This window comes from Myotis myotis, unplaced genomic scaffold (assembly GCF_014108235.1).
Source record: "Myotis myotis isolate mMyoMyo1 unplaced genomic scaffold, mMyoMyo1.p scaffold_m19_p_10, whole genome shotgun sequence".
Lineage (NCBI taxonomy): Eukaryota > Metazoa > Chordata > Mammalia > Chiroptera > Vespertilionidae > Myotis > Myotis myotis.
This window is the reverse complement of record NW_023416314.1, coordinates 10,017,026-10,033,662: the sequence shown is the minus strand read 5'-3', so window position 1 is coordinate 10,033,662 and position 16,637 is coordinate 10,017,026. Positions and strand designations below refer to the sequence as shown.

General features: G+C 37.3%; 1 protein-coding gene across 6 annotated transcripts in view; it reads right to left on the bottom strand.

Annotated features, from left to right (window-relative positions):
- Positions 1 to 16,637, bottom strand: part of GRIA4 (glutamate ionotropic receptor AMPA type subunit 4) — a 413,129-nt gene that overhangs the window by 265,535 nt on the left and 130,957 nt on the right. For all 6 annotated transcript variants that reach the window (XM_036324437.1, XM_036324439.1, XM_036324438.1 and 3 more), the window contains one exon: positions 10,303 to 10,542. In XM_036324437.1, the coding sequence (XP_036180330.1) occupies positions 10,303 to 10,542 (240 nt within the window). The remainder of the gene's footprint in view (positions 1 to 10,302; positions 10,543 to 16,637) is intronic.

Genomic DNA, 16,637 nt, shown 5'->3' with positions numbered 1-16,637 from the left:
TACATAGTTTATTATACACCAGGAACTTTAAAAGCACTTTACATATAAATCATCATGACCTGGTAGATTTGACTAGCAAATACTATTTTTCAGAGTAGAAAACTGAGCTCAAGCAATGTTGGGGAACTTATTCAAGGTCAAACATGTTGTAAGTGGTACAGGTGGGTTTGCATCCAGCCATTTACCCTTGTGACTGTCCTCCACTCACCACATCTGGGCCATAGAGCTGAAGGGATGCTGGAACTATTTCTGTTGGGACAAGCAAAAGATTGGCAAGGCTCCCCTAGCCCCAACTGTAAGGAATTTATATCTGAGAACTCTTTCCCCTTACATCAAATAAGTTACTGCTTTTCTTTCCCTAACCCTGATGTCATCTGTGTTGTAGCACGGTGAATCAATTACAAAGCACACCAGTTGAGTAAACTTTACCTCTGTGATGAGTTTTGTATTGTAAAGATTTCAACCTTAATTGTGCATTGTCATTACACATTCATTTGTTCCACTTTTACGAAAGAAGGAAAACTCATTGGGACAATCTAAGTCATCTTTAGGCGGTATGTTCATCAGAGCTCTAAAAGAAAGATTTCCCCCCAGATCTTCAGGTAAGCAACACTTGTTTAAATGAGGAAGTTGTCAGGAAATTCCAAGTCATGTCACTTGGAAACTTAGTGCTTTAAAAAGGCGTGGGTCGCCGAAACCGGTTTGGCTCAGTGGATAGAGCGTCGGCCTGCGGACTGAGGGGTCCCAGGTTCGATTCCAGTCAAGGGCATGTACCTGGGTTGCGGGCACATCCCCAGTGGGAGATGTGCAGGAGGCGGCTGATCGATGTTTCTCTCCCATCGATGTTTCTGACTCTATCTCTCTCCCTTCCTCGCTGTAAATAATCAATAAAATATATTAAAAAAAAAAAAGGCGTGGGTCATTGAAAAGATGGAACCAGAGAAAGCTTCTGCCAATTTGTCCTTTGGGGTAAGAAAATTGCTAAAACATAACAGACACACTCCATCTATCTAACCATTCTCAAGGAACATGTACCTTCCACCCCTCGGTCCTCAGACATGACTGAATAATCCCATTGACAGGTCAGCATATTCTCTGGGCTCTATCACAAGTATTTCTAATACAAATTTCATATTTCCCCCAAAAGCATTAAAATGGTCACTGTGGTGGGAGTGTGGGGAGGGGGGATCAGAACTCTGTTGGACTCCCTTACACTTATTTTTAACTTGTTTGTTTGAATCTTCTTGGGGCAAGGCACAGTCACCTTTCCAGTGAGTAGGGCCTCCAAAGGTCTTATCCGGATCTGCTCTTATCTTTTATTCAGAGACTGAACACAGACAGTGGGGAGGAAATGGGGAAGGGAGAACATCCAGACAGGTAATCTGTCAGTCAGTCAACAATGTGCATCTGGTGCCTGTAAGTGACAAGTGAACTAAGCCAGCACAGATATGCATGGAGAACTGCATACTGCTCTTCCCTGCCGCCACTCTCAGGCCTCCAAAACCTCCCAAATGAGGATTGGGAAGGCTGTTGGCACCACAAAAGCAACTGTGGGCTTCTATACTTCATCTCCAGGATGTCGCCAATTGTCAGCACTGCTCACTTGCCTGCTCCTTGTTCTGCTGTCTTCTTTGACTACCCTCATTTTAGCTTCATATCATTATTCTTTGCTGACCCCCTTGATTGGCAGTCCTGTTCTGATTCATTCTCCTTGTGAGATTTCTGCACTCCTTCACAATATGACGATGACTTCCAGCATTTGACCTCAAATCCTTCATTCTGTAACCAGGGGAAGGGGAAGTAGGCGGCGACAGACAGACATGCTCCTTCACCGCACCCCCACCCCCACCCCAATCACCCTTAGCCCTATCCACAGTGGGAACAGCGGAACCTAGGTAAGGAGGGCAGGGAGTTAGCATTACAGTGACACCAATGGAGAGATGATGAAGGAAGCAGGAGCTGCCTTGCCTGCACCTGATTACTGCTACTACCTCAATTACAAGGAAGGGTCTCCATAGAAAAGCTCCATTGTCATTTTTATACCTGCATTGTTCTTTGCTCTCCCACGGCCTGGTTCCAGCAGGAAGTCAGCGACACATGCTTGAAAGATATCCTTACGTGTGGTCCTGCTGGTGGAATGGGTTATTGCTCACACTGGCCAGCTGACAAGTAAATATTTGGTGTTGTCAGCCTGCCCAATGAATGTGATAAAAGTCAGGAAGCATATATATTTGAATGAGCTATAAAAAAGTAGTCTAAATCCTAATGGGTTCAGTATAAGCACAGAAAATTGCCTGAGGGTTATCATGGGAGGTTTACAGAAAGGAAACTCCTTTTCATCTTGGTGAGGGTTTTAGACTTAAATACTTTTCTCAGGATTAGGAAATAAGTTGAAAATAGGGCTTAATACTATCAAGAGTTAAAGATAAATTATTCATCCCCCTCTTGTATAATAAAGGCTAAAATTTGAAAGATTACTGCTCCAGAATTTATGTGTCAATTAACTCTGTTTTGCTATTGTGTTCCTAATTTTTTTTGTTTGTTTTTTAAATATATTTTATTGATTTTTTTACAGAGAGGAAGGGAGAGAGATAGAGAGCCAGAAACATCAATGAGAGAGAAACATCGACCAGCTGCCTCCTGCACATCTCCCTCTGGGGATATGCCCGCAACCCAGGCACATGCCCCCGACCGGAATCGAACCTGGGACCCTTCAGTCCACAGGCCGACGCTCTATCCACTGAGCCAAACCGGTTTTGGCTCTAATTTTGTTTTTAATTGTAAAAAATGGGCCAGAAGCATTTTAAGTGGCACAATTAATGGCAGATATGTGTTGGCGGAGTATTAGCACGTGTGGTAATCAGGAACTGGGATGGGGAGAGCGAGGGAAAACATGATGCTTGTAATCAGCACTGTAGACACCCAGTGTTCCTCTGAGTGGCTCCAAGTCCGGCTGGCAGGTGTACCCCGGATCCTCCTCATCCCACCCCTCCCTGGCAGGGGGTTTCAAAGATGAAGCAGAGACCAGCAATTTTACTTTGGTGTGAATTGAAGCCATTATGCTTTATATCCCTTAGAGTTATCTGCCCTGTCATTCTCCGTATGTTATTTATGGACTTGAGTTTAAGGGGATCGTAGGGCTCCGTAACTGGTAATGGATGAGAAAAGAATGAAGATTCCCAGTGCACCTGAGATCATATCGCCTGTCCACTCTAGCTTTTGAGGGAAGAAAGGGAAAGTGGGAAAGAGGAATTGAATGGGACCATATGAGAAGAAAATAGAGAAGAGTCTTGGAGTTGAGAACCGAAAAGAAAGATAGGTGAGCTAGGGGGTGATTTATACGGGCTTACTTATTGGGAGTAAAGGAGAGATTATTTAAAGGTATAGCATACGTTTTCCTATTCATTGTTCCTTTTTCTGTTTCTTAGGTCTCAAGTTTTTTTTCCCCTCAAAGGATTTAAGGCAGTTTAAAAATAAAAGGCATGTATGCAGTAAAACTCAATAAGTAGAAATAAAATAGCAAGATCCCTTCCTTCCCACCACAAACATATTCTCTTTCCATCCCTCCATCATTTGCACTGATTTCAACATGGAATAGCAGCACATACATAGTGTTCCCTCCACAACTGTTTTCAAGGTTTTTCAAAATATGCTATGCAATGTGTAGGATATAGTTTTGGTAAAAGAAATAAAATAAAATAAAATGAGAAAAAAAAACCAGATAAAAGGAAACAAGCCAAATAAGGCAGTTTTTTTCTCTATTCTTTGCCAAACAAATCTCTCCTAAAATAATGAATATTATGCTATAATACTTAATAAGATATTGGATACAAGATATTTAGCAACCCGTGAAATAACACCACTAGCCTAGAAAGCACTAATCTGAGTAAAATGTTGAGCATTAAACATTAAAGAGAACCAGGATTATATAAAACAAGGTCAGTGTCAGCTGTAGCTTCCTCTGGATGTGAGATCAAAATTGCTGGCTGTCATAACAGTTTTGAAAAAACTGACAGTGGTCATCTGAATTTTCGAAATGTTAGGTTTATATCTCCTCATCTCTTCCTTAATCATAAATTCACCTTGTTACTTGTGGTGTTAGGGATGGCCATAAACATATCATAAATACTTAAAACTCTAGGCAATAGACAAAGGTAAAAATACATTTCTTTAAAAATATCTATTTCAGCCGAAACCGGTTTGGCTCAGTGGATAGAGCGTCGGCCTGCGGACTGAGGGGTCCCAGGTTCGATTCCGGTCGGGGGCATGTGCCTGGGTTGCGGGCATATCTCCAGTAGGAGATGTGCAGGAGGCAGCTGATCGATGTTTCTCTCTCATCGATGTTTCTAACTCTCTGTCTCTCTCCCTTCCTCTCTGTAAAAAATCAATAAAATATATTTAAAAAAAAAATCTATTTCAAATGGGAAAATAACCACTGCTCATATTATCAATATTTAAATTAATCTCTTTTTCACTAAATAATAACATCACATTAATTAAATTTCAAAAAAATTTCAAGGTTTATGTTACCAAAAATATTATTTTAAAATTTCTTGAATTATGCCTAAAAGAAGAATGTTATTTTTCAACCTGTTTCACATATTTCCATAATAAAAAAACTGCATTCAATTCAAGTGCCATCTCCATGGGAGAATTTTAAATATTAATTATTCTATAAATGATTTGATCCATTAAAATATGGTACCATAAAGGGTTATTGAAGAACTAAAATTGTTTAATACCAATTGTCAAGGATTTCACTTGATTAATCCATTAGTTCATTCCATACTTAGGTGTAAATGTAAGAAGAAAAAATAGTTACTGAAGAAGAACTTATCTTTCTGGGTAAGAAAGCATATGTAAATATATACAAAATGCAATATAAAAATTATTATAAAAAGGATTATGCACAGGGTGTTCTCTAAGTTCTTTTCTTACATAGTAAAATAAGAGTCAAGGAGAGATTTGGAAATTTCCCCCAAAGAGAAATATGGTATTTTTAATGAGTTCAGTTATTAGATATTTGGTGCTGTCCAAATACAGTGACCATTGGATAAATGTGGCCACTTAAGTTAATCAAATAACATGAAATAAAAATAAAAATTAAATTCCTCAGTTGCATAAACCACATTTCATACATCTGATACTCCATATTTATCAACTCAAAAATCTTATGAAAGTTTGTATTTACAGCTCCTAGGGCAATGGAAACTAAGGAGAAAATAAACAAATGGAACTACATCAAAATAAAAAGCTTCTGCACAGCAAAAGAAACCATCAACAAAACAAGAGAGCCCATTGCATGGGAGAACATATTTGCCAATGTTATCACCCATAAGGGTTTAATCTTACAACTTTTACAGGGAAATATTACAGCTTAACAAAAGGAAGATAAACAACCCAATCAAAAATGGCCAAAGGATCTAAATAGACACTTTGCAGAAGAGGACATAAGGAAGGCCAAGAGACATATAAAAACATGCTCAAAGTCATTAATCATCTGAGAGATGCAAATCAAAATGACAATGAGGTACCATCTCACACCTGTCAGAATGGCTATCATCAACAAATTAACAAATGGCAAGTGCTGGCAAGGATGTGGAGAAAAAGTAACCCTCGTGCACTGCTGGTGGGAATGCAGACTGGTGCAGCCACTATGGAAGACAGTATGGAGTTTCCTCAAAAGACTAAAAATGGAACTCCCATTTGAGTCAGTGGTCCCACTTTTAGGAATATATCCCAAGAAAACAGAAACACCAATCAGAAAGAATATATGCACCCCTATGTTCATAGTAACACAATTTACAATAGCTAAGATTTGGAAACAGCCTAAATGCCCATCAGCAGATGAGTGGGTTAAAAAACTGTGTGGTACATCTACACAAAGGAATTCCTACCATTTGCAACAGCACGGATGGAACTGGAGAGCATTATGCTAAGTGAAATAAGCCAGTCAAAGAAAGATAAATATCACATGATCTCACTCATTTGTGGAATATAATTAACAACATGAACTGATGAACAAAAACTGAACCAGAGTTATCGAAGCATCAAATAGACTGTTCAACCTATGAGGGAAGGCGGGGGGTGAGGGAGTAAGAGATCAACCAAAGGACTTGTATGCATTCATATGAGCATAACCAATGGACACAGACAGCAGGGTGTAGGGGGGTGAGGGAATGTGCTGGGGGGTGGGGGCGGCTGGGAGAGGTCAATGAGGGGAAAAGGAGATTTATGTAATACATTAAACAATAAAGAACTTAAATTAAAAATAGAATTGGTACAAACTACTAGAATTTCTTTACTGATAAGAGAAAGCCACCACAGAAGAATAGTACGCATAAACATGTGACATAATCAGAAGCACTTCTACTGATATTCCTATGACAAACCCTCTATGCATACAAGTAACTCATTTTTTACTGCAGAGCAGATGATTTTCCTGGCTTCCCTTGCTGGTCACCCTTCTAACATTTATGCTTAAAAAAATGTTGGATTTATTTAGAGTCTAAAATGTAAGATAAAAACTATTGATTAAATTTAGTTTTACTTTTAAACCTTCAGTAATTTGCAAACTTTTTTCATCATCGTGCCAATTGCTTTGAATTGTTTTCACATATTCTACATTTTAAGCATTCTTAAAAGTATGACAGTATCTGCTGTAACAAATCTGTCATAAAACATGTTTAAAAATATGAAGATAAATGGAAATAGTGATAAGCCAGGCAGATTGATAACTATACTGAGAAAATAGAACATGATTATTTTTCTTAGAATGGCACTTGGCCTGGCCTTGCCTGATGGGCAAGGATAGAAGGGAGCTAACTAGGTGTAGAGTTGCCAGAGTGTCTTAATAAAAGGATGACTCTGATTATTGGAATAAGAAAATCCTCCCCTTTCTTTCCTTTCTTCCTTCTTCCTTTCCTTTCCTTTCCTCTCCCTCCCTCCCTCCCTCCCCCCCTCCCTCCCTCCCTCCCTCCCTCCCTCCCTCCCTCCTTCCTTTTCCTTCCTCCCTTCCTTCCTTCCTTCCTTCCTTCCTTCCTTCCTTCCTTCCTTCCTTCCTTCCTTCCTTCCTTTCCTTCCAACGTGGAGAAAAATATAGGCAGTACCACACAGCTCCACAATAGCAGACCAGGACTAGAACATGGGACTTATAGCATAGAAAATAAAATATCATTATTTTTCTTAATGTAATTCAACATGAAAATGACTTTAATTTATGACGGTGAAGCTCTTGTATCTTAAGAGTTCATTTATATCACTACACTAATTAAGATTTCAGGAATAATTGAGTGGGTCAATGAAATAACTAATTCCAAATTAAGGATTTATGATACATCAGAATGTCATATTTCACTGAAGTTTGTGGAGAAATTCAGGATCATAATTAAGGCAGTTACTTATAATGGGAAAAAATGTTTAGATAAGCACTTTATGGTAGCAGTAGAGGATTAAAATATCAAAAATGTTCCATATTATCTTATTTTGTTACACTTGGTTTTGTGCATTAATTAGAAAATGTTCTGATCATTAATGTTGATGTGTATTCTTTTTTTTTTTCATGATGTGAAAATATGGATTGCTTTTAGCCAACTATGTTATGATAGAAGTTAATCATATGCTCATAACTGAGGTTCATACCTCCCTTGGTTATAGTGATGCATAATTCAGCATAATATCTAAAGTGGGAATAAATTGGGCTGAGATCCTAAACTTATAAAATGAGCACAACAATTTCCAAAGAGAACAATTACTCTTGCCCTTTGCAAGGACCCAATTAAACCCCAGAATATGGGAAGCATGGTGGTAAGAGGGCAGAGTGAGCATCTGAGCTCAAAATATGGCCCTTTTTCTGACATGTTATTTTTCATTCAGACAATTACCGCTTGAAGTAAAGGTGTCTATTTTAAAGTTGGGCTGGGTTACTGTAATACAGAGGACTTGTTATTCATCCTGAAGCAACTATTGGAGAGAACTATGAAATTCTAGAGTGACTTGAATTTAGAAGGTTAGAAGTAAAACAGTAAAATTCTAGGGTGATGACAACAAGAAAGTTGTCATCCTGTGCCGCAAGCCAGTAAGTGGTTAAAGGTTACAAGATGTCCTATTAAAAGAAACAGTGCTTTACACTGATGGTCTTCAGCCTTTGAAGGATGAAATTTTACCAAGAGAAAGAGTCTTTAAATAACCAATATGTACAGCTACCTGCACTAGAGAGATACCATGGTGAGAGGCAATGGGAGGTGGCTCAAGGCTGAGCACCTCACTTGCTATGCAAGAGTGAGGATCCTGGAAATTATAAACTGGTGCAAAAGCAACAAATCACGTTTAATCTCTGTTTGGTGGGGAGTCTGATGCACAAATGCCTACACCCTCTCCTTGCTAGAGATTGGTTGACACAGGGGCAAAAAGAAAAGTGAGACACAGGTCACTAGCATTGCTATGAGACCTATGAGAGCAAGATGCCATCAAATAAGGAACTTCTGCCCAAAGTGCGAAACTGAGCTGTGTCATAACGAACCACAGGAGGAAACATCTCATCCACATCCTCGTACATATTTCTTGACATTAGGATTCAATTTTTTAAAACATTTTAAATTGATTTTATTGAAGTGTATTTTTTTTTTTTTGCATTTGACATTCATATTTTACAATTGATAAACCTACATTAACACATCATTATCACCCAAAGTCCCTCTTTTACATCAGGGCTCACTCTTGCTGTTGTCCATTCTGTGCTTTTGGACAAATGTGTAACAACATGTGTCCCCCATTAGAGTGTCACGGAGGGCAGTTTCACTGCCCTAAAAATCCTCTGTGCTCCTCCTATTCACTCCTGCTTCCTCTTAACCCCTGGAAACCACGGACTCTTACTGTCTCCATAGTTTTGCTTTTCTTAGAATGTCGTATAGTTGGAATCATACAGTATGTAGCCTTTTCTAATTGTCTTCTTTCACTGAATACCATGTGTTTAAGTTTCCTCCCTGCCTTTTAATTGCTTGGTAGCTCATTACTTTTTAGCTCTGAATAATAATCTCTTGTCTGAACATACCACAGTTTAATTAGCCATTCACCTACGGAAAGAAATCTTGGTTGTTTTAGATGGTTAGTTATTGGAAAATGATGTCATAAAACGTAGGTAGATTCCCATATTTCCAATTGTGAATTAGAGTATGCTCTACCCATGCAGAAAATACATTGATAGTATAGCTTTTCTGAGCTTGTCTCAGAAAGGAAAATGTACCATGAATGCCAATATAAGTAATGTGCTAAGAGAAATGTTGATGAGGCATCTCATCTGACATACTGTCCCCACCTGATTAAAAATGTGAATTTTTAATGAGAAAGATAAATTCCTTCACTGAGCTTTCATATCTGAAATAGAAAATCATGCTTTGAACCTTTGAAGGTAATTATATCTTCAAGAGGTTTACCTTGCTTGTTATGGCTTTTATGTTTATTGTTTTACTCATTTCACAGATGGAATTCTATTCAAGGATGTTCTTAACATGTTGCCTGTTTCAACTTTTATTCTAACTTCTTATCTTCTCATAAATCTTACACTTTAAGGAAAAAGGACCAATGACAAAACCCCACAGGTGGTCCCCTGATGTTTATTTTGAAATATAGCATGTTGCTATGATTCTAGTCACTAAATTAAAAACAGAATTGAAAACAACAACAACTCCTTAAGCTGTGTCTCTAACTAAAAAAATTAAAATACTTTGTACAAACATGTATGGATTGTCAATAATTTAATGTTAGTGATCCGCCTTGTTCCTCCAACACATATAATATCATTTACTAATAGTGGCAGCCTGATAGCTAAAGGCAAAGTGAAAGGTGCCCGCAAGAGAAGCCTTACTTCCAGATCCATTATCATTGTCATGATCCTCCAATTCCTCATGTAAAGTCTCGCATTTCAAACTCAAAGCCATGGCTCAGTATGATACTATTTTAAGATGTTCCAAAACATTAAGTTATTTGTATTTGAGATAAAAGACTTATTTTCTTAATGGTACCTGAAATATGACTTCAGAATTGTTAAAAATAATAATTTCTCTTAATTTCAACTATGTAACCAAGCGTGGTTTGCTCATGAGTAACCTTGTGAATTTAAAGCTTATTTAATTAGAGGATTTCCTCGAGAGTCAAGGTAAAAATACTGACAGTACACATTGACCACTTTCTAATTTTAGCCATATTAGGGATTAAAATATTTTGCTAAATCACACAAGTATACAAGGTCATTTCAGGTTGAAATGAGAGTTCTACTTATGTAGATATGGAATCGCGACTTACCCCTGTCTGTGTCATACAGGAAGACAAAACAGTTCCATTCATAATGATCCAGCAGACTTAAGAGTGCTCCTCGCAAGGAAGGCCTCAGCTGCAACACAAACTGGCTCTCCCCCTCGGTAGGGAAACTTGGTGTGATGAGGGAGATGTGTAAGGCGCTGCAGAATGAGGTCAAGGTGTGTACTGACCTCTTATCATAGAGTCCAAAAATGGCAAATACTCCTCTAGAATACTGGGAACAGACTGAAAAGAAAGAAAAAAAAAAGAATACAAACCATTAGTACACTCTAAAATTGTTAACTTCCACATCTACAGTTGATGAAATGAAAAAGAAATCTCTGAATTATTGGCATGTCAGGAATATAAGAAAAGGTTACAAGTGAAGTGTGCCATCAACTGTACAATCAATTAATGAATTCTTGAACTTGAATTCAAAATCCTGCATTGAGTGAGATAACTTGGAGCTATATGCTTCCTTTCCCAAGAAGCTGATTTAACTTAAAGTTTAACTAAAATGATGTAATCTATGGTATTCCAGGATAAGGCAGCAAATCCTAAGTGAGAGACTCTAAGTGTGAAAAAAATCTAAATTTTTCTCCATATGTTTCTCTTACATGTAAAAATATAATATCATACTTCGAAAATGTTTAAGTATATTTAGAGGAACATTGAAATAACCAGAGTGCCATCCGTTGTAAGCCATATGCTTATCTTGTCTAGTTTGAATTGGACTGCATTTGTTACTCGGCCTAAATCATTAATTTTTTTTTTGCAGTGGCAGTTTCATTTTTTATCACAACCTTAGAGTTCTCTTGAATCTTGCTTGAAAATAAAAAATTATGCAGTCTGGAAAGTCATTGTTGGGGGATATGCAAGATGCTTAGCAGAGTTGTGGCAACTTGTGCAGCCTGTAGGTAGGCCACATGCAAAGACAGTTAATTCCACACCCAGAAGAACATCGCTCTCCTGAAAGAAGAGAACCTGAGGTAAGCAGGTGCCCAGGCTCACCGTGCCTTTCTTTCCATTCCCCCGAGTTGTTGCAAAGACAATGGGGCAAACTTATAAAGAGAAGAAAATTGTCCTCGAGATTCTTGCCCCATCATATATGATCACCTTATTGACATGACTGATTTCTAGTTCAAACTTGGGTGACTTTTTCTAGTTTATATTATAAAGGATACAAACCTACATTAGAGATACTCTTTCCCCATCTATAATAATAAAAGCATAATATGCTAATTAGACCAACATCCTTCCAGACATCCTTCCTTCCAGACAAAGCCGCAGTGGGTTGGGGCCGTGGTGGCGGCAGCGGGCTGGGGCAGGGACCAAGGTCTTTGCAAGAATTTTGTGCATTGGGCCTCTAGTTTATAAATAAATTGAGACTTCCTGAATTTCAAATTCTTCTAGTTTATCACATGGCTAAAGGTCCTATTTCTCCTTGGCTTATTTAGCTAGTTAAAGAAGTTGTTAGCTTTATAAAACCTTTCTGTTTTCTGATTTTGGTTACTGATTGTAATTGCTAAGCTCATTAAGAAACCCAGAGTATGGATAGTCCAGATGTATTTATCTTAGCAGTAGTTCATAGTGATACAAAGAAATTAGATTTTGCTTTGTTAAAGTAATAATAGGCTCTTAGAAAACTAATTTGCCTACTAACATTTATATCTATATTCCACAATATCTGGGTTTTTGGAAATTATGAAGCATAATTAAATAAGTTAATGAAACATGGAGGTGTTTCTTTTGTCCTTGTTTATTGTATCTCTTGAAATTGAGAATAGAGTTTAAGCAATGTAATTGTACATAAGAAGGTAGCAATTACAACAAATGAACACTGTTGGTCTTCTTTAGATGATGTGCTCTGAGAAATACTGTATATGTTCTAGACTCACCCAGGAACTAGGATTTGATCACCTGAATAGATTGACCAACCTGGAAAGTTAGTCCTGGGACAATGACTGACTGTCATTTTCTTGCAAGATATAAAAAAACATTATTTTGTAACATTTTGGGTTTCAACTGAATTTACTTTTATACCTTAAATGACCTGATTAATCAAGCTGCTGGATCAGACCTTAACCTTGTGAATGTTTCATCAAGACTTTGGATGTATTTCTGTGAGTGCTGCACATTTAGCATAACCTGGAGGTACTCCTTTGTGCTGTCATATTTTTTCTGTCCTCTTGATTTTTCATGGAAATTGGGGGTTCACTTTCAATCTTTACATTGCAAGTAATCTACTTCAATTAATTTTTATTTTACTTTACTGAGAAAAATAAAGTTGAAGAGCTTTAGAAATCATATCTAAGGTGCTGACTTTCTATTTGGTGCTAAAATTACACACAGATTTTATTACATTTTCAAGAAAATGTAAACATGCAGGACTTACAAGTCATGCACTTTAAGTTATTCATGCATATAATGAGCAGTTGCATAATCCCTTCTGTTTTGGGACTTACCTTTGTCAAATATTGGTTTCCAAACAGTGAGTTTTTAGGAACTCCACAAATTCTCTAGGGGGACTTGCATAGCTTTGCATGAGAACCTTTGGTGAGAAGGGGGTGGGTGGGCAAGCCTGGACCCCTTCCGATTTTATGTATTTCAAATATTGAGCGAACATAAAATTTTATGTCCAAGAAATATTACACTTCAGAAAAAAGGTCAGAAACAATGTTTCCTGCACAAAACCCCTCTACTGTTTGTTCCTACTATACTGTTTTCAGACTTCATTATGACTTTCCACTACTTTGGTGCTCGCTGTACTATTTAACTTATTTTAATTTATTGTGTTTGATACTGACCAAACGTAATGTTTTTGATATTTAAACATCTTCTATCTACTTTCATTCATAAGCATCATCATAAATATGTATCTCTTCTCCTTTTCATAGCCATCTGTTATTTTGCCTTTAATAAACTAATTTTGAAACTGTACTAAATATTAGATTAATAACTTTGCTTCGGGCTACATTATGTCACTCAACTTTTCTTTTCACTTTGCAAATGTCCAGAAATGTTAATAATATTCTATTCAACTTTTTCTTGGGCTATTTTACCTAGATTATATGCATGGCATATGAGGATTATTGGGTTTCCTATGTGTGTGAATGCATTGTCAGTCAAATGCTCAAAGTTATTATCTCAGTGTGCTATCCTGGAAACTATTTTATTTAGTCCAATAGATTAAATTTTAAAATATAATTATTTCCATATTTAGTATTACCATTTAGCTTTGCAAACACTCAAGTCAAAATTTACTTAGTTATGTCTGATGACATCTATTGATGTTTGTCATACAAATAATTATGCAAACAATGGAACTTAAACTATATATGCATACATCAATTAATTAGAGTAAGCTAAGCTGAATATCACTGTGTTCAGTATACATAAAAGGGAACAAACTGAATCTTATATAGATGGCTAAATAAAATAAACAAGAGAACACTGAGTCACTAAATAGTTGCAATCCTATTAGGTAGATACATGTTTTGAGATATAAACACTAACCAAGTTTCATTGCATATTCTGTATTCTGCTTTACTAATGAAATCACTTGGGTCCTGCATTATGTAACTAAACATATACTATAAACACATGGTCATAATCCATTCATCTTTACTTGATGGTGTCAATGAATTAACTATGTCTTCTCATCAAGTAGTCACCCAGTTTCATCCCAGAGTCTACATTCCAGATGCCAAACCAGTGAAATTGTTATGCAGTTTGTGACAGTTTATCACCCCATGTCACATACAAATCGAATGGCAGTGTCTTAGCTCAGCGTCTCAAGTTGTGCGCATTAGAGCAAGGTGCTGAGTCTGACATGGCCACCAAAGCAGGAAAGGAAGGACGCAGGCCACTGCTTCACCCCGTGCCCTTTCCTTTCTCCTGTATCTTCAATTTTCCTCTTGCCTAAATGCATTCCCAAAATGCTTTCAAACAAGCTGAACTCCTTCTTATTTTATGAAACATAGAACTTTCTCGACCCTATGCTTCCTACCTCTTTTTACCCCTTCCCAGTCACTAAAGGAGTTTTTCACTTACACTGTTTCAAATTCATCTGGATGCTCTACTTTCCAGCCACCAAAACCACTCTCATCAATTTTGCTAATGATCAAGTACAACCTAAATCTTACAGTTTAGCTCCTATCTTACTGGAATCCTTTGTTGTCTTTGACACTTTGGACACTTCTCTCAGATGCTTCCTTCCCTTGCTCTCTTAACACCATGCTCTTGTCTTCGTTCACTCTCTCTAGATATTTCTTAGTGTCTTTGAATATTCTTTCCCTCTGCTCCTTTAAAGGTGGTTAGCCTTAAAACTCCCCTCTTTACTTTAAACGCAATTCCACTTAAAATGGCCATCCCTGGGGCTTTAATTACCGCCTATGTAATCATGATCTCCCAAACTGTATCATTTACTTCAAGTCTTTCTCTTGAACTCCAGATCTATGTATCTAAGTTCATCACTTCCAACCCACTGTGAATTTTAGTATAGCTGTATTTTCTCTCTCTCACACTGTATTCCAGAACTTTGATACTTTCCTATTCAGAGCTGGAGTCTGATCTTCCAACATGAACCCGGGCTGGCTTCAGTGATTGCCTCGGCGATTAAAGTGTGACAGAGTGACTCTATGTGACTTCTGAGGCTATAGCTGTCTCTCTGTTGAGACAGATTTTTTTTTTTTTACCCAGCTACCATGCTGTGAGGAAGACCATGTGATGTGAAGAGGCCCACATAGAAAGGAACCAATATTCCTATCCCTCAGCATCAGCTAAGCTCCAGGTTGACAGTCAAATGAACTAATTATTATATAATAAAAGGCTAATAGGCAAATTGTCCCCTTGACCAGGAGTTCGACAAGGGGGTAGGGCTGGCCTGCCAACCACCCCCGGCTCCTCCCCCTAGCTGGCCCTGTCCCCGACTGCCCCCCACCCCGATTGGGGTGGGCCGGCCAAACCCCACCATGCACAGACTCGTGCACTGGGCCTCTAGTAGCAATAAATTACCAGGATGATCTTTGTATCCAGTACTTAGGGGTATGCCTATGCATGGTAAGCATTCAATAAATATTTTATAGATACACTTTTAAGGAATGTTGCTTTATTTTTGTGCCACTGTTTATTTTTTTAAAATTCTTAATATTGAATATTTGAATTGTTGTCTTGTTTTTCTTTTTTCTTTTTTGCTATTATATCTAAAGCTTTCATGACAGCCATCTCTGATCATTCATTAAGGTAAGCTGCTAGAAGTGAAATTATAAAGTAAAGTATATGAATCTTTTTTTAAAAAAATCTTTTTGAAGGGTTTTGGTAAATATTACTAAATTTATTCCACAACTATGTACTAATTTATATCTCTCAATAATATTTATTGGGCTAAATAAGTTTTTAAAATTCTTCTTTTCTCTACTGTTTTGAAAGTTATATTTATTATGTTAATTCTTCAATTTATTCTCGTTGCCCTTAATTTTTATATATTTACTTGTTATACATTTATAATTTTTCTATATTGATTGAGATACGATTGACCTATAACATTGTGTAAGTTTAAGGTGTACAACATGATGACTTGATGTATATATTGTGAAATGATTCCCACAATAAGGTTAGTTAGTACATTCATCACCTCACATAATTACTATTTTTTGTTGTGGTGATGAGAATATTTAAGATTTACACTCTGAGCAACTTTCAAGTATGTAATATAGTAAGGACTGTTGGGGTTTTCAGCAGTGAAACCTACTGGGGTTCTCTGACAATCAAGCTACTGGAAACCAAGGTCACTCCCATGCATGACTGATACTATAAACCAGTAGTTCCCAACCCTTTTTTTGGCCATGTCTCACCTAAGCATCTCTATAATCCTGATGCCCCCTCCTCCCCCAGTGACATATAATTCTTATTATTCAAAAAGTGAACTCTTATTCATGTGGAGGAAGCTTAAAAGGCCATTAACTCGGTCTCAACAAGCTTCCAAAGAAAATGGCATCCATGAAATAGAAAAATAAAAGAATGCAAGGATAGTTGAAGTACTGAGGAAGAAATCACCAAGAAATTGTTAAAAAATAGTAATAGTATGAAGTGATATGCAAAAATAGCAAATAAAGTTTCGAAACATATAATAGACAACTGAAATGCATAAATATGTCACTATATACGTATATACTCTATCTGAGGCCCCTACAGCCATAAGAAATGTAATAAAAAAATCACTATTAATAACTCATTCTGGAATTGCCCTCCTTAAAAATCAAATTGCCCCCCTGTGGGGCGTGTGCCCCACGTTGGCAACCACTGCTATAGACCCTTTCCTTCTGACTTCTTCCTGGAGG